The 19,163-nt window shown below is 34.3% G+C and overlaps 1 protein-coding gene across 1 annotated transcript; it reads left to right on the top strand.

The window, feature by feature from the left end:
* Positions 1 to 2,244: 2,244 nt before the first annotated feature.
* Positions 2,245 to 17,454, top strand: LOC149155606 (serine/threonine receptor-like kinase NFP). Its single transcript, XM_089444465.1, has 2 exons — positions 2,245 to 2,497; positions 15,443 to 17,454. Exons 1-2 carry the CDS (start codon positions 2,245 to 2,247, stop codon positions 17,452 to 17,454), a joined length of 2,265 nt encoding a protein of 754 aa, XP_089300591.1.
* Positions 17,455 to 19,163: the final 1,709 nt, after the last annotated feature.

Here is a 19,163-nt window from a genome sequence, read left to right as displayed (position 1 = left end):
TAAAAGTTGTACAAGTGTCTATCTACCAAGAGTTGAAGAGGTAGTGTCGGGAGGTCTAGGATCATCATTAGGTAGTTGTGTCATAGTTGAGGTTATGGTCTAGTGTGTCTTCTTCTTCTACATCATTCTATATCATTGTAAAGTGGACCATTTTCCATGGTACGAGAGTCCATTCTTCTTTTATTATTCTATAGGGTGGTAGGTTTGGTGCTAGGTTGGTGCATGAAGTCACCAATAGGTTCAAGCCTATGAAAACTTCATGGTGTTAGAGTGGTGCTAGGGTTAATTCTAGCTCATTGGGTGTTGGGGCATCCGTTCAGTTGACTACTGAAGAATCTCGGGCGTTGGAGTGTCCATCCAGTGGGAGCTGGAGAAGAATGCTTTTCTAGATTCTAGGAAGTTGGAGATTTCTTTTCAATTGGATTTGAAGCTTAAATAATTATTAGAAAAGCATTCAGGTGGTTTTTGTCCTGGAGGGGGTTTCCACCTTAAAAACTGTGTGCATTTGTATTCCTTTTGTTTACTACTATCATTGTACAAACACTGATAATAATTGAAGATTAACTAATGCTATGAAATATTAATAATAATACTAATTGAAAGGAATATTGATTCGCCTCCCTCCTCTCTCAGTATTTCCAACAATTGGTATCAGAGCTTGATTCCTTCAATAACAGTTTAACAACTCGAAGGAGATCATGGAGCATACCAAGAATGGTGTACCTCTATTTAATGAAAATAGTTATGCACACTGGAAAGGAAGAATGGAGGTCTATCTCTTGGTGCAAGGTTACGAAGTATGGGACACTGTTCAAAATGGCTTTACACCAACCGCAGATGATCAAGGTAAGAAGAATTTGGTAAATGATGCAAAAGAAAAGAATATTATTATCAGTGGACTTATGGAATCTACATATCATAAGGTGTTGGGTTGTAAAACCGCCAAAAATGTATGGGACAAGCTTGAGAATATATATGCAAGTGACTCAAATGTCAAATATAGCTCATCATTCGATGAAGACAATGAGAGTGAAAAAGAAGCCAATGAGAGAGTATTGTTTATGGCCAAGCACAATAAACAAGAGGTATCAAACAACGAAGAAGAAGGGTTGACCATAGAAGAATTTTTTAAGGAGGCAATCAAGCTTATAAAAGAGCTCAAGGCTGAGAAGATCCGTTCCAATACTCTTGAAGAACAAGTTCAAGGTCTCTAAATTGAAGTTGAAGAACACAAATTTATTGAAGATTCACTTCAAAAGAAGTTGGAAGAAAGCAACTGAGAAAGGGAAGCATTAGAAGCCAAAGTAGTCTCGTTGCGTAATGAAGTGAAGAAGGGAAACACCATCCAAAACTATGCCAACAACTCAAGGGCGTTGGAAGAAATCAATAATACAATGACACAAGACCTCAAGAAAGAAGTCCAATAGAAGCAACAATAACTCGCCATGGCATTTACAGAGATTAGCAGGATCACACAACAGATGCAGGAAGTAGAAATTGAAAGGAAGGAATTTGATCAAAGATACATATCCACTATTGACCAAAAGCAAAAGGAATTAGAAACATCTTCAATAGAAATAAGCAGGCTCAAGATTGAAAATGATAAGTAGAATGAACAGATACAGGTTCTCAACAAAGAAGTAGAGAAGACCACTCTTCTCAAGCTACAGGTTGAGAAGGCAGAAAAAAGAAGGAACATCTTGAAAAGATGGTTTCAAGAAGATCTTGCCCAAAAGCAAGAAGAAATTGATGCAACCCGTGATGATATCAACAAAATCAAGGGATCGCAAAAAGAACACTTACAAGATAAGACAGATGAAGAAGCAAAAATGAAGGCAATTAAAGATGGTACAACTCTAGTTGATGAAGTTACAAGCTCCACAGCTTCACAAGATGATTCTAAGAAGGAAGTTGATCAAAGTGAAAAGCCAAAGAAGAATGTTGCAAATCCAAAGAATAAGACCAAAGCAATCAAGAACAAAGGACCACAACAAGCTACAACACTGCCTCCAAAGAAGAATGAAAAATATTCCAGGTATGTTCATTTATTTAATGGTTATTGCTTTTTATGCGATAACTATGGACATATGACTAGGGATTATGAAGTTTTTGATAGGTACAATCATAATCCACAAAACCCTAGAAGAAAGTTTGCAGGATCACGAGACAGGTTCCATGATGACTTTGTCAGAAGAGAATATGTGCTAGATGGGAAAAATATTGAATGTTTCAAATGCCATAACTATGGCCATAGCGCTCACAGTTGCAAATATCAGATGGAATCCCCTATGGAAAACATTGAATGCTTCAAGTGTCATAACTATGGGCACATGGCTCAAGATTGCAAGAATAAGAATTTCTGGAAAAAGAAACAGGTACAGGAAGACAAATCAGATAACAAGGTTTCAGCAGTTATTCTTTCATGATGTAAAAGCAAAAGGTCATGAGGAATTATCAGTTACTTCAGATAACGACTCAAGTCAAGATGGCCTGTTAGGTGACTCATTATTTTGAACAATCTGGCTTGTTGACTCCTTAATGTTTGTATAGGAGGAGTCCATGCAGTAGTATATGGCACAAGTGTACGATTGAAAAGAAGGTAGTTTGAACAAGATGGCAGTTTCATTAAGGTTCAGGGGGAGCAAAACAGTTGAAGGATTACAAGTTACCAGGAACAAGGCAAGATTATTCTACAAAGGATATGCACAGGTTGAAGGAATCAATTTTGAAGAAACATTTTCACTAGTTGCCAGAATGGAAGCCATTCGGATGTTTCTCGCCTATGCGTGTTCAAGAAAAATAAATGTCTAACAAATGGATGTGAAGTCAACATTTCTGAATGGTGAATTAGAAGAAGAAGTTTACATCGAACAACCTGAAGGTTTTATACTATCAAAAAAAGAAGACTATGTTTGCAAGATAGAGAAGGCTTTGTATGGTCCCAAGCAGGCTCCCAAAGCATGGTATGCTTGTCTTGATGGATATCTACATCAACAAGGGTTCAAGAAAGGTACTGTTGATAGCAATCTTTACATACAAATAGATAAAGATAATTTAACAAACGTTGAGGTATATGTGGATGATATAATATTTGGTAGCAATGATGATCGACTAAGTAAGAACTTTGCTACAAAGATGAAAAGTGAGTTCGAGATGTCTTTACTTGGTGCGTTGACATACTTATTAGGGCTTCAAATATCTCAGCAAGAGAAAGGAATATTTATATTTCAAGCCAAGTACTTCAAGGAAATGATCAAGAAATTCAAAATGGAAGATTGCAAACCCGTCCTTACTCCAATGGTAACAGTATGCAAATTGAGCATAGACGACTCATCTAAGGATGTGAATCATAGGTTTTACAAGTATATGATTAGTAGTCTTCTATATGTAACGACCTCTCGACCAAATGTTATGCAAGCAATTGGACAAGTAGCAAGATTCCAAGCAGCACCAAAAGAATCACATATTATTGTTGTCAAAAGAATTCTTCGATATCTAAAGGGCATAACAGAATATGTCTTGTGGTATCCCAAGGGCAACAATCTCATTATTCAAGCCTTTACAGATGCAGATTGGGCAGGAAGCGTTGATGATCGTAAGAGTACTAGTGGAGCAACATTCTATCTAGGTGGTTGTCTCGTATCATGGTTGAGCAAAAAGCAAACCTCAATCTCGTTATCTACAGCAGAAGCAGAATACATTTCAGTGACAACTTGTTGTACTCAAATCCTTTGGATGAAACAAAATTTGCAAGATCTTCAAGTACAATTCAGTGAGCCTATTACCATCTTTTATGATTACACCAGTGCCATCAACATCTCCAAGAATCATGTCATGCATTCAGAAACAAAACACATTCCGATCAAATATCATTTTGTTAAAGAAAAAGTCGCTAAAAAGAATATCAAACTTGAATATGTTGGTACAAAAGAACAAATCATTGATATCTTCACTAAACCTTTACCTTGTGAAGCATTTGAATATCTTCGCCAGAAGCTCGAGATTCTCCTAAGTTCTCATTAGATTTTCCTTATTAAAAAAAAAAGGGGCAATGGAAGTGTGTACAGGTCCGCAGGATGGTTGTGTGTCAGGGGGAGCTACCCTTTTTCATTGATGTCAAAAGGGGAGAGAAGGTAGTAGGAAGAGGTGCCCTGATCGCAGAGGGAGCACTTGTGTTGCCATCAAAAGGGGGAGATTGTTGATCTAAAGATGATCTGAGGTTGTCATTGATGTTAACCCAAGCAACACCAAGGATGGCCCTGAACTTCCATGGTACATTGGGAATCATCGTTCATGTCTTATTGTATCATAACCATTATAGGAATACTCCACTCAAAAATATCTTTCTATCAGTATGTAGCTCTCCTCATAATTCCTCACGGTTTGTAAGTTATTCAAGATTGAAGTTAGTAACCCCAATTAGTGGGCTAAAACCCCATGGGGTTGTGGCATGGAATTTATCATTGATTTTTGTCATTGAATAGTCAATAATTAATAATTTTTTAAGCTCCTAAAATCCCTCCAACATTCTCTATAGAAGCCCCTCTCAACTCTATAAAAAGAAATCTCATATATCCTCCAAAAGTAGCAATCGTGGAATTTTTGCTATAACTTTATTTATGTGAAGTCTTATATGCTGAAATTCTGATAAACATCATGACCAAATTTAAGATCTTGGTTCGCTATATTTTCGGAGATATGATCTGTGGAAGTTAGGGTTTTTGCAGGCTCCCGAATTTCATCTCAAAGAGGTGACCTTGGGAAAATTGTCATAACTCTCTCTCTGAGAAGCGGATTGGAATTATGTAAAAAGTGGCGGATAGTGCATGGAATGTAGTTTTCTGTATATCAATTTCAAAGCCAAAGGAGGAAAATTTGACACGTGGCACGCCATGCAAGTTCTCTCTACTGAAATAATCCATAATTAGGTTATTATGAGAGATTGGGCATAACTTTGTATTGAAGAATCCAAATCAGGTCAGACCTGTGGCATTGGAAAGAAGACTCAGAGGGATACTACAGGACTAAATATCACATATTGGGGATCTGAAATCACATAGATACATCAGATTCAATATCGTGCTCCTAGAAGGCAAGAAAAAACTAGATCAAGTGTTGTCAAGGGGTGCAAAGGACCAGACTTTCTAGGGCAACAAAGAGCAAGGTGCAGAAAAATGGTGTAGCAGAGGTAAGCTCCAGGTAAGTATATTCTGTATATGCATGTTCATCTCTTAATTGCATTAGGTTCTTCATATTATAATTTGTTGTTTTTGTTTAGCACTGACATATGCTCTTCAGGATGAGGTAAGTTTTGCTATTATCATGTCATGGGTATTTGTTTGAAGAATTTTTGCAGGTATTATATATTCATCAAGAGAAGACTCAATGCATAATAATGTCTGAAGAGTGATAAAGGGTAGCATGACAAGATGAGCAATCAAGGTGCAGAACATCAGTACGAAGTTCACCACATGAAGTCTTCAAGTGGGAAACACTGCATACAGTGATTGTAAAAGTATCATTGTATTGAGTCATTATAAAATTTGTATAAGTCTATCTTCCAAGAGTTGAAAAGGAAGTGTCGGGAGGTCTAGGATCATCATTAGGTGGTTGTGTCATAATTGGGGTTATGGTCTAGTGTTTCTTCTTCTTCTACATCATTCTATATCATTGTAAAGTGGACCACTTTCCCTGGTACGAGAGTCCACTCTTCTTTTATTCTACTATAGGGTGGTAGGGTGGTACTAGGTTGGTGCATGAAGTCACCAATAGGTTCAAGCCTGTGAAAAATTCAGGGTGGTAGGGTGGTGCTAGGGTGAATTGTAGCTCATTGGGTGTTGGGGCATCCATTTAGTTGACTACTGAAGAATCTCGGGCATTGGAGCATCCATCGAGTGGGAGCTGGAGAAGAATTCTTTTCTAGATTCTAGGAAGTTGGAGATTTATTTTCAATTGGAGTTGAAGATTAAAGAATTATTAGAAAAGTGTTCAAGTGGTTTTTGTCCCGGAGGGGGTTTCCACCTTAAAAATTGTGTGCATTTGTGTTCCTTTTGTTTACTGCTATCATTGTACAAACACTGATAATAATTGAAGATTAACTAATGCTCTGAAAGATTAATAATAATACTAATTGAAAGGAATATTGATTCATGCCCACCCCCTTCCCCCCCTCTCACTATTTCCAATAGACTTTTCTTCCTACATATTCAACACTCCCTCTTAGCAAGAAAAGGTTTTTGCACAACCCCAATCCTACTCCTATAGAGGAATGTACTATAAAAACTCCCTCTCATTGTTGTTGTTTCTACTACAACAAACATAACTGAGAAGCATATGAAATATTGAATCAACTCTGTCTCTGAGCTGCAACTATCTCCTAAGCATCTGACTGCTACTAGTCTCTGCACTTTCTACTTAGAAATTTGCGTTGTTGCTGACTCTACTACTGAGCCTCCTGCTCTGTTGTCAACACTAACCTGTGATCCTTAGTATATGACTGCTCCAACTGACACTGCTCCTCCTACTATTGGATATTGTGGGCCCTTGTAGCAAGGGTAATGATCCATGAGAAGAGTATACTACAACTTCTACTCCTCTCCTATGGACCCTGCCCAAATATTTGTAACTTTGGGACTAAGGCTCTACGTCACCCTACCTCACTCCTGGAGGTATAGTTGCATGCATGGTGAAATACACCTCTAGCTTGTAGACATTTTTCACTCTAACTCCAATTGGTTTCACTTGTGTAGTAGCAACATGCTTCTGAAAAACTTTTTCCTTACTGAACACCACATCATAACCTCTGTCCTCCAATACAACAACATAAATCAAAATTTTCTTCATCCCAAGTACATACATTACATTTTTCAAATGAATATGGAGCCTAACTCCCTCTTAAAGGTGACAATTCTAATTCCTTTGGTACTATACCTCCCGTCATCTCCAAATTCTTTGTGTAATTTGAGATCCTTCTCCTCTAGGCTACTGAAGGATACCTTGTTTCTTTTCATATGTAACGAGGAACCAAAATCTAGGTACAACTCACTCCCTCTTACTGTTCTTTCCATGCAAGAAAAGAGGGTGAAATCTAACTCGAATTGAGATGCCAAAGCATCTCTTCCTACTCTTGTTGCGGGCTCCTTACTAGATTTCTTGTGTGAGCACTTGGTTGCATAGTGTCTGTATTCATGGTAGTCAAAACATTTTATTTTGCTGAGGTATTTTTTCTTGCCATTGTTTTGGATGGATTCTACCTCACCTTGGGCCTTCATGCCTTTGGCCTTCTTTCCTTTGCCAACTAGACCATAATGTTCTTCCACATCTGCAATGGATGTGACACCATTTCTCGTGTTTCTTCTGATATCCTCCTGCACCAAATCAGACAAAAGTCTCTCCCAATTTGGTAGGTTGTCTCTTCCATTGACTGAATCATGATAGTTGTGCCAGGATTTCAAAAGTCCAAGGAAGCTAAACTCACAAGTTCAAATGATGGCACATTTTCTCCTACTCCTGCAAGTTCATCTTCAAAATGAATGAATCTAGATAGGTATTGTGGAGTGGTTTCATTCTTTTCTGCATTTGAATGCTCCTGAGTTTATCTCTCAATGCCAATTTCCTGACATCACTGCTACTCTAGAATAGATCTGTGAGAGTTTTTTCACATTGCAAAAGGAGTCTCCTTTCCATGCAAGTTTGAAACCACATGATCTCTGACACCCTCCATAATAATCCTCTTGGCTCTTATTGTGTCTTTCTTCCACTGAGCAAGTGCTTGTGCATATGATGCTGCTAGTTTTGGAATATTAGTTTGTGTATATTCCCATACTCCATTATCAACCAAGACAACTTCCATCTTGTCTTTCCAAGCACAAAAATTCGAGGTGCCCTCCAATGCATACTCTAGCCTCAATTTATTGAAAGACATTTTTCCTTCATTGAAGAGAATATGCACTGCAAACTTTGCAAATGAAAATTTCTCTGAGATATGATCTGGAAAAAGGTTTCTATGTAGTCTGTCAACGCTTTAATACCATGTAGAAATTGCAAGAAATTTTCTACGAATAATGAAATCGAACTAAAATCAAGAGACAAAAATCTCTTCTACTATTCTACGAAAAGGAAAACGCATGATAGAAACACATGCAATAACATGCAATCATCGAATCAAAATAAACACAATGATTTTACAGGGGAACTAAATTGGGAAAAACCCCTATGCTACTTTGCATTAATTCAGATGAGAAAGAGAAACAATTACAATGTCTTGCTTCAAATCTGAAGCACACCCTGCACTGTAAAATTGCTTTCCTTCTTCCTAACCTGCTTTGGCCAACACTTAGCCAATTCAAAACTAAGCCAACCTCCTATTTCCTTGCGCAATCTTGGAGGAATTAAGTTCCTAAATAATAGGGAAATTCCCTATTTCCTTGCGCAAATCCAAGGGGAATTGATCACTTGCTCAGTGCAAAAGCATTGTACACTCAACAATATACAATTATAAATACAAATGTGCCTTTTCCATCCACTCAACTAGGAAATTCGAATTCCATGCATGACTAGGTCTATTTTTAGTTGATTTACTAGTTAACTGAGAGATCAGTGAGTTAACAACAGTTACAACTACTCAACTGAACTCCTATTAACTGTATTAATTACTAGAGCTCAGATAACTGAGATCAATTAACAATAACTCAACTAGATTGCTAGATCTTAACAATCAACTCATGCACAACTCTACTTCTAGCCTACAAACTCGAATTTATTGTCTTAAGTAGCAGATAAGGCCATGTCACTCTAGCTAATTACAATCCAAGTCATCTTGCTAATGTGAAAAATCAGATTTCTCCATTTGACTAAGACACTAGTCAAATGAAGACTTTTCTTGCTACATTTTCAACACATGAAACTTCCATAGGTTCCCTAGCCCTCCAAGTCCAAGCCCAAAAATTCCATTTGTAGTTTGTTCAAACCGTGTGGTCAAATCAATTGGTTCCTAGCACCTCTCTCAATCTCCACCAAGAATAAAAACATCATGTCCCAACTCCTCTAATTTTTTCCTACCCTCCCTCCTATCTGGCTATCACTCTTTTGAAAACTCCATATTACAAATGACCCCCAAAGTCTTCTTTCCATCCTCTTACCACAATAGCTATCCTTCTCTTGAACTCTAAAATATATTCCTCTCATTATTTCCCATCTAACTCTACTTAATAAACCCCCCTTATTTACCATAACATCTCTAGCCCACTTACTATCTTTCCAACTCTACTGATCCATATATAAATGTCTCAATTGTTTCCCTTGTTCCAAGATAAGTCAGAAGACAAAACTCCACAAAATTTATTTCATATCTAATAAAATAATCACTCAAATAGTAAGTGATACAATCAAAGTCAAAGAATCACAAGAAACCCCAAATTAATATAATATTAAATAATCATAAGGTTATACTTAAAATGTAATCAAACTTAATAATTAAACAAGTTTAAGACTAATCATGAGATTAATCATTCATCAAGCTTAAGACTAATCATAAACTTAATCATTAATAAATCATCTAGCATAATAAACCATAAAATACTAGCATATTACATATACTAATTATACCAATAAACATATATTACAACAATCAATCTCATAACATGTATTTTAATAATTTAACATAACATAATAAGATAAGAAAGAGACATTACATAACCTCAACCAACACATTTAAAGTAAATAATAAATTATTGTTTAATTAAAAAATCAACCAATTACATACAAAGATAAATATACCTTTACCTACATTAAATTCAAACCTTCTTCTTAAACATATCTTTCCCGGGACCCACCAACCAAACCTTCTTCTTAAACATATCTTTCCCGCGACCAACCAACCAAAATTCTTAGAATAAACTGTCAACCTCATGTGACAATCACTCCTGCGATACCATCCACTCAAATTTTCCCTGAAAACCTGCAGGTTGACAATCACCCCCTGCATACCATCCACTCAAATTTTCCCTGAAAACCTGCCTGACCTTGGTTAAGACAGAAAAGAGGTTACAATCACCCCTACATACCATCCTTAAGACAAAGAAGAAGTTACAATCACCTCACATAGAGGTGTAGAACCAGCCTACAAATGGCATGGATCGCATTTAACTTGTACCTTTTTAATTGTTTTGGAATGTTCTCTCATTTGGGTTTGTTTGGTAAATGTCCACATATAAGTACATTTTCTTTAGCAAGGTTGTTATATTGTACAGAGATATATGTTAATTAATATTTTTGACAGTCATATGCATATTAAAAGACAACCAATATGGCCAGACACGTACATACACAGAAATGGTGTCATATACATATTAAAGGCATGAGATAATGCACAAAACTATTATACCCACATGGACATCAGCACAAATGGACAAGGGCATTCTGGAGCTGAAATCGAGTTTGATATGTATGAGCTTTCATAGACTAGCCTTCACAGTATCCTTTAGTAAAGGGATCTTAAAGGCTTTATATCAATATCTTAAATAGAAAGTTCTTTGGTAGATTAAAAGTCTTTATTTTATGGTGACAAAAACTAAGGGGTCTTAAAGGCATTATACCATTATATTACAGAGAAAGTTCTGTGGTAGATTAAAGTACCTTATTTACATTAATCAAAATACCTAATCTCCTATGGAGAATTGTTATTAAAGCAATTATATCATTATCTTATGAGAAATTCCTTGCTTAGATTAAATTTCCTTGTTGTATATGAATCAAAATACTTATTAATGGCTCTGATAGTCTTATGTTTAGATAAATGAGGTTAATTTTGTAAGTGTGCCTTCCAAGAAAAAGCATTGAAATAGAAAATTACTTTATTTTAAAATAACTTGCATTGTCCTGTGTGGAGGAACTATTAACGTGTAGTCTAACGAGGCAGAGGACTTGCTCGGAAAGTTATGGAAATTCCAATCTTATTTAGAGAAAATCTCGCAAGAATTTTTGTAAATCCAAGTTTTAGTTGTTAAACTTCAAAAATTTAGGTGCGCAAGAATTTTTGTAAATCCAAGTTATAGTTGTTAAACTTCAAAAACTTAGGTGTTCAAGACGTTTTTAATGGTGCTGAATCCATTTCCACCAAAAAACCATGATTCAAACACTGTCTCTACAAGTTTTTTCTGAAATCATTTTATCCGGATTCCGGCCACTTTTAACTGTATGAGCAATTCTTCCTCGGCCTCGTTAGACGACTCCTTTTGGAATTCTCTGGTTATTAGCATAGTTACCAAGTTCGTCCGTACCATCCAATTCGTTAATTCGCCAAAAAAATTCGTTAATTCACCAATTCGGTTCGATACTGTGATTAATTCGGAGAATTCCAATTCGGTTCGCTGTCTGCAACATTCACTCTGCTTCGTCCCTTACCTTGAATGTGTTTCGCTCCCAACATGACTCTGTTTCGTCCCTTAATTTGAGTGTGTTTCGGCCCCAAAAAGAATACGTGATGTGCTTGGTTACACTGAACAGTGGCCATATAAGCAAAGTAAGGTATAATGTAAACAGAGCTGGATGTTTGATATATACCAATCTATATATTGACTAAATATATAAGAATTTTTGAAATTACAGATTTTTAAATATTGTTTAAATATATTTTATAAATTCAGAAATGGTGTTGTATGTAAATTGAAAAGTGTTGATTTTTTTTTTTAATAAAACTTACAGTTATCTCCATAATTTAGGAACTTACTTTTCAATCGTTGAATTGGTGGAAATAGGTTATTGAACTTACTCTTCAATTGTTAAATAGGAATCGTCCTTGTAAGGTAAAATTTTAATTCCAGATTTGCTTTGTTCATGTATTAGAAGAATACAAATTCGAACCTGCCCAACCCAGGTGGAAATAATAATAATAGAGGAAGGGCAAAACAAGTTTAGAACTAGGCAACTTTGGTGGAAAATTGAAATAATATAGAGAAAGGTAAAGCTAATACTTTTATATATTTTGTTATAAAAATTAGCAAGTTCGTATTTCTTATTGGAAAAAAAATAAAAAGAAAAGATGATTTTTATAAAAATAGCAGGTAATTTCTATCTTAGCAAATTGGTAATTCTTATTGGAAAAAAAAAAAAATTATAATTTTTATAAAAAAATAAAATAGTAATTTCTATATTAGAAAATCTCATAAATGACAATTGCAATTAAGAAAAGGGATAATTCCTACTTTACAAGAAATTATAAAATAGAAAATTGGAAATTATAAAATAGCAAATTGGTTGCAAATCAATAACTCTGATATAAAACATAAAAAACAATAACTTCTATTTTGGAAGAAAATTAACATATATAGCTTTTATATTTTCATTAAAATTATGAATATAAAGATTTTTTTATTTAAATTTATAAATAAAATAAAAAAATTAATATATTTAAGTATTTGTAAGATATATAGTGTCGAATTTTTTCTGTATTGAATTTTATAGAGTCGAATTTTTTCCGTATCGTATCGAATTCAAATGCATTTTATCGGTTGAATGCTCCATTGCTTTGAACTCATTTCACTGTATATTTGCACAATTTACAGGAGATATAAATATACAAGGGGATGACTTTGAATAGAGTAACAACGTATAACAGACTGTTAGAGTGGCCTGTCAATGCCAATAACTAACTCTTCACGTGCTGGACTGTGGAGATTGAGACCATTGTGTATATATATGCGCAAATTCTAGCGCCTGCACACGCATGTGATATTTTACTCAGACCACATATTCCCATGCACCGTTGTTTCGCCCTCTGATTGGGCTCTGCGTTGGGTATCAGACACACATAAGGTCAAATAGCTTTCAATAATTGCGTAACAAATAAGGTGGTGGCATTTGTTCCCAAAGAGTTGGTCGATGGAAAACAAAAGAGTTACTTAAACCGAAGAGTCATCTAATCTGGACGTTTCTACAATGTGATTTTGATAAATATTTCATGATTAAGTTTTATTATGGTTTAGGTTTTGTGAAATATGTGCGGATAGTTGTATATTAGATTATATTTTAAAAAATAATTTATAGTTTATAGTTGAATTAATAGAGAAAATAGTTTTTTAGGTTTTTTTAGTCAAATTTTCTTAAAATATGGTTGAGATTTTTAAAAATCACAAGTTTAACTAGTTTACTTTGTAAAGTTAGAGTGTCTAGAGAGTTGTTTATTTCTTAAAGTTAGAGTGTTTTGAGGGTTTTTTAGGGTGTTAAATTTATTCATGCATTCAAAAATGCATTCTAAACGACAATAAATCATAATCTTAACCGAAATTGGATTGCCCAACTCCCAACAAAAATGTCATTTCATCTATAATTAGAGTACACAATTTTATATTTAAGATAATTTTAAAATATAATTAAAGAAATAGTAGTTTTTTTTTTTTTTTTTTTTCAATTTGACAAAACAATTTTTAATAAAAATAATTTTAAATGTAAAAATAAATTCACTTATTTAAAAAATAATAATTAATAATTTATATAAACTTAAAAGCAATTTTTTCTCACTTTTCAATTAAACAAAATCAACCTTTTCTTTTTTAATTAAATTAAAATTTCACCAATAATTTTAATTCCATAAATAAAAGAAACTGTGCTTTAAATGTTTTGATAGACTCTCAATTCACCAAAATCTTGTAATCCCCTTCACATAGAGATTTGACATAATTTTACATATAATACATAATACAAAACTAAATAATGTTTTTGGTTTCTCTGATTCACCAACAAAAACTTTAATTCCCCTTCAAATACATAGCTTTGTTTATAATATTTGATAAGCTCTCAATTCAGCAAAATCTTGTAACCCCCTTCACATAGAGATTTGACATAATTTTACTTATAATACATAATTCAAAACTAAATAATGTTTTGGTTTCTCTAATTCACCCAAAAAAAAAAAAAAAAAACTTTAATTCCCTTTCAAGTACACAACTTTGTTTATAATATTTAATTTTATATTCAATAGATTAAAAATAAATAAAAATTTAATTTAATTATATTTTTCCATTTAACATTAAAAATATATTTTAATAATTTATAATTTAACAAATATAAAGACATTTGTCATAATAAGTTATTTTTTTAAATTAAATCTAAGTGACTAGAAAAACAAACTTAAAATTACTAAATTTGGAAATTGCACATTATAGTTTTTGAAAAACAATGATTTTGCTTACAAATACATCCTTAAATTTTAATATAATTATTTATAAAAGAAATTGAAAAAACATAAATGTTTAAATTTATTCTAATTAAATTTGAATGGTAATTTAAAATGACATAATTTTAAGAAATTTTTTTTTAATATTTTTAATTTTAAATCAATATATGAATTTTGATAAAATATAATATTATCCAGAGTTCTTTGATTTATATTTGAATTAAATTTTTTTAGTAATATTGTTTTGTCAACCTGTTTTGAATCATTCATTGTGATTTATCTTATTTTAATGATGAGCCATATTGGATGGTTTAAACCATGTAAACAAAACATTTCTTATATGATTATTACAGAAAATTTTTAAATCATTATATATATATATGTGTGTGTGTATGTTTGAACCCAACAACTTAGAAGACACATTTAGAATTAAATCTCTAAAAATCTATGACTTGTCATCCTCTCCATAAACTCCCTCGAAAAAAATCTATGACTTATCCTCCTCTCCATAAACTCCCGCGGAAAAAATATCATATTATTGAAAAACCCTTCATGTATTTAACAACTGATTATAATCTTCCTCGTTCAAAATAAAATCGAAGAAAATAATATTTTTTTTTAAGAAAAGGGAAAGAGCACCAAAAGTCACCCTCCTTCTGCCACTGCATCTGGGATTCATATGTCATAAGAGAATATTGTTTTTTGGATTTATGTATGATAAGAGTATTGTTTTAAAAATTTCACTTATTTCTCAATTTATCCAAATCATTAAAAAAATTGATAAAAGTAAGCAACTTTTTTATATTATCAAATAGAAAATTTATGACACAAGTAAACTGGTCCCTTTTTGAATGATACTTTATGACGCAAAAGCACACTTGCCAATATATATATTGTCTCCAACCAGTTTTATTTTATTATTGTGTGCAGGAATTAGTCTGACTCTTCGAGGTCCTGCCTTCTGGGGAAAAGAGAACCTCGGTAACCTAAATTGCTGTTTTCAACTCCAGTTTCAGATCCGTAATTGTCACAGGATCTCCGAAATTAGAATGTTCATGTGCTGCAGTCGTGCATGAAGTTAAAATTGATTTGAAACGACAAGTCTGAACAGAAAGTTATTGTTAATGCAGGGGATTCACTCCTGCAAAACTCTCCCAACTGATTGCACCTATCTATAAGTCTCAGATCACTAATATAGACTGGGCGAGAATCTCACAATTAGCCCTAGTTCTGTAAGACTGCACCATAAATTTGTGGGAGTATTCTCAGGAGTGATATGTCCGAAGAGTTTGACAAAATTAGGGTTTAGGGTTTCAGAAGAGGATATTTCAAATGCTGGAGATGCAAAGGAGGCAATCGATCTAGTGGTAATTCCTGCACACGAATTGTTGGTCATGTCAGCTATTGCACTTGAATTACTGTTCATCGTCTGGTTGATAACTTCATATTTACCAAGTGTTTCAGCACAGCAAGTTTATGGAGGAAATAAGTTATTCGACTGTAAGCATATCTCGGCTGAAAGCTCTGGATATGTGTGTAATGGTGCTGAGAAAAGTTGTGATACTTTTGCATTATTTCATGCACAGACTCCTTATCAATCTCTGTTCAATATCAGCAAACTTTTCAATGTGAGCATCAGTGAGTTGGCTTCTGCTAACAATTTCCCCACCAGTGATACAATATTAGAGCCAGATCAGGGAGTTCTCATTCCCTTAAAGTGTGCCTGCGTGGGAAACCGTTATCAAGCCAGTTTCAGGTATAGTATCTCAAATGGGGACAGCTCTTTCTCATTGACCAAGGCATTGGAGGGGCTGACCTCCTGTGAGGCTGTTCAGAAGCAAAATCCTCCTAGCTCTTTGAGAGTTGGGGAAAATATTCTGATCCCCATAAGATGTGCATGCCCTACTGCTGAGCAGATCAGGCAAGGATTTAACTATCTTGTGACATATGCTGTGAAAAATGGAGATACATTGGATACTGTTGCAGAGGCCTTCAATACATCAGGGTATGATATTGTATTTGCCAATATGTTACAAGGCTCTCAGACTAGTTTCTTCTCTTCTGGGTCTCTCTTGCTCCCATTGAAGAATAAGCCAGTTATTCATCATGGAGTTCATAATGTCTCCAGTGATGTTATCAAGGCTAAAATAAAGAAGAAGAAATCAAAACGTAGATTAGATATTGGCATTATCACAGGAATACTTGCAGCAACAGTTGTAATTGGGGCAGTTTTGCTGGTCACTAGAAAGAAAAATAGGTCCTTCAAAAAACCTGCAGCAGTTCACTACAAGAGGCCTATCATACCCAAGTCAGAAGATGGAAGTGTCACAGGGAAAAATGTTTTCAAGGAGCGAATGACAAGCACAACAGATCTGCTAATGCTTACATACACATTGGATCAGCTGAATAAAGCAACTGAGAACTTCAGTCCTGATTGTAGAATAGAAGGTTTTGTCTACCATGGTATCTTGAGTGGTACCCCTTTGGCTATTAAGCAAATCAAGACAGGGATCTCAGATGAGCTAAGAAGTCTGTGCCAAGTTCAACACAATAATCTTATTAGATTCCTGGGGATCTGCAATGAAGGTGAGGATCATTCTTACCTGGTGTTTGAATATGCAGAAAATGGGTCTCTCAGTGATTGGCTTCATGGTGGTTTAGTCATGAAGAACAAATTTATTACTTCATGTTCCCGCTTCTTGACATGGGATCAGAGGCTCCATATATGTCTTGATGTGGCCATGGGATTGCATTATATACATGAACACAAACATCCCAGTTATGTGCACAAGGACATCACAAGCAACAATATTCTGTTGAATGCAGAATTGAAGGCCAAGATAGCAAATTTCAGCATGGGTACCAAGCATAATAGCTCAGGTACACCTGCGTACATGGCTCCTGAATACATTTCTCATGGGCAAGTGACCACAAAGATTGATATCTATGCCTTTGGCGTTGTGTTGCTTGAGATTCTATCAGGGCAGCCTCCCATTACGATGAAGGGAACACAAGTTCTCTTGGCTGAAACAATAGGGCCCCTGTTGGAAGCCAGCAATCCAACAGAAGAATTGAAGGGCTGGATGGATCCTTCATTGCATGAAGTATATGCCATAGACCAGGCTCTGGCCCTGGCCAAACTTGCAAAGTCATGTGTGGAAGAAAATCCATTAGCCAGGCCCACCATGCATGAGATTGCTCAGATACTCACAACATTAGTGGAGGCAACATCAGTTAAAGCAGAGATGTCAATTGGTGCCAACAGCATCAGTAATGTCTAAAGCAGGTGAAATAGCAGAGATGTCAATGGATTCCAACAATATCAGCAATGTTCAAGGCAGGTGAAATAGTTTTAACTGTCACAGGAATGTATCAGGGATATATAAAAGAAAATCCATTTGTGTTCAACTTGTTTTCAATTTTTTATTACAGTAGAATGACTAGTTCTTCTCACAGGAGGCAATTGTTTCAGAGTGACCGTGATAGTGACTATTACTATGTGTGATTATTAAATAAAGAAACTGAATTTCATGTTTCTATAATGCTGTCATTTGCTTGATCATGTGCACGTGCACTGAGGAAACATATATTATGAATATTATAAGATGGCTGTTATTCCCATGCTTTTTATATGATTTGCAGAAGATGACAGGATCGATTTGTACTCATGGCTTCTGCTATTTTTTAACTTTCTCATCTTCTTTTATAATATATATACACACATATATATATGGGTAAATCCGTTAACAGTGTCCATCAGAGCCTGCGACTTTGTCTAAGCTAGTGCCAAGCTTGATGTGATGTAGATTTCTGTTTTCTAAGTTAGTTTTGTTTAAGGCTTCTTATCTCTGATTACACAAAAATGCAGCGAAAGCAAGACTAGTGCCTGATAATGATGCTCTCTTGGCAGACATCACCTTAATATATTGGAATGGGGCTCACCTCAACCTTGAATCTCGTTAAAAAACATTACACATTATGTTATTCACATGCAAGCAATTAACCAAAAACAATTTAATATTATACACTGCAAAAGTATTTTAATGTTAAATTAAAATATATTTTTAAATGTTTTATATAAAAAAATTTCCTAAATGTATAAAACATTTCCATAAAAATCGAAACTTCAGATGAATTGTAAATTAGATATTCATAAGAAAAGCAAAATGGAATAATATTTAGGCAAGGAAATAATTAAAAAATATAATAAATTGAAGAAACACGTTATAATAAAAATCAAACCCCATTTATTGTATATTAGTATTTATATGCTTATAACTATGTTGTAAATGTTTATCTTTTCTTTTATGTAATGTTATTCTTTAAATGGTTTTATGTATGGTTAGAAACCATATCATTCAAATGTCATTCTTTAAATGGTTTTATGTATGGTTAGAAACCATATCATTAAAAGGGGCATTTTCTTTTTATGAGATCCCTTGGTTACAAGATGAATTCTCACATAATGTGGATTAGCAACATCCTATGGTGTATCAATGTAGTTGTTGCAATGGAGATAATAAATGTTGGCAAATAAAGGGACCCTTGAGCTATAAAGAAAAGCAATAACTTGCCCAAGAGCACAATTACAATTACAACCAATACGTTGGATGTTAGCATCACCTCTTCTCCTTTACATAACAAGACATTAGTGTTTAATTGGTTAGCGTCTTCATTAATAAACAAGTATTGTTTGATTTTCTCTACATTGTTTCATTTGATTAGCATGTTTAGAAATTGCGTCACTTGTTTAAATTATGTAATGCTACCAAATTGTTAGGTGCATATAAATGCATTAAAGTTTGAAATATGTGTTGTTATTCATGAACTAGGAATGAGTCTCTCTTGGACATGAGAAGGCTATAATGGTTCAGTGTAGGCTTTGCATTTTTTTATGTTCAAGAGGAGCCTTTGAAAAGTAACTTGAGAAGTGTTGTTACCTTCTTGTTGGAAAATAATGTCCAATGTGACAATTATGTCAAAACTTTGC

Source organism: Pinus tabuliformis, chromosome 9 (genome assembly GCF_031772625.1).
Source record: "Pinus tabuliformis cultivar Carrire ecotype Pingquan chromosome 9, CPIR1, whole genome shotgun sequence".
In the NCBI taxonomy this organism is placed as follows: domain Eukaryota; kingdom Viridiplantae; phylum Streptophyta; class Pinopsida; order Pinales; family Pinaceae; genus Pinus; species Pinus tabuliformis.
This window is presented reverse-complemented; position numbering and strand designations above follow the sequence as displayed.

Bases quoted from the DNA above. Each gene is read 5' to 3' on its own strand.
- LOC149155606 (XM_089444465.1), top strand. From the start codon at position 2,245: ATGGCCATAGCGCTCACAGTTGCAAATATCAGATGGAATCCCCTATGG. The intron at 2,498-15,442 runs GTGACTCATTAT...GAGTATTCTCAG, and splicing joins AAGTCAAGATGGCCTGTTAG to GAGTGATATGTCCGAAGAGT.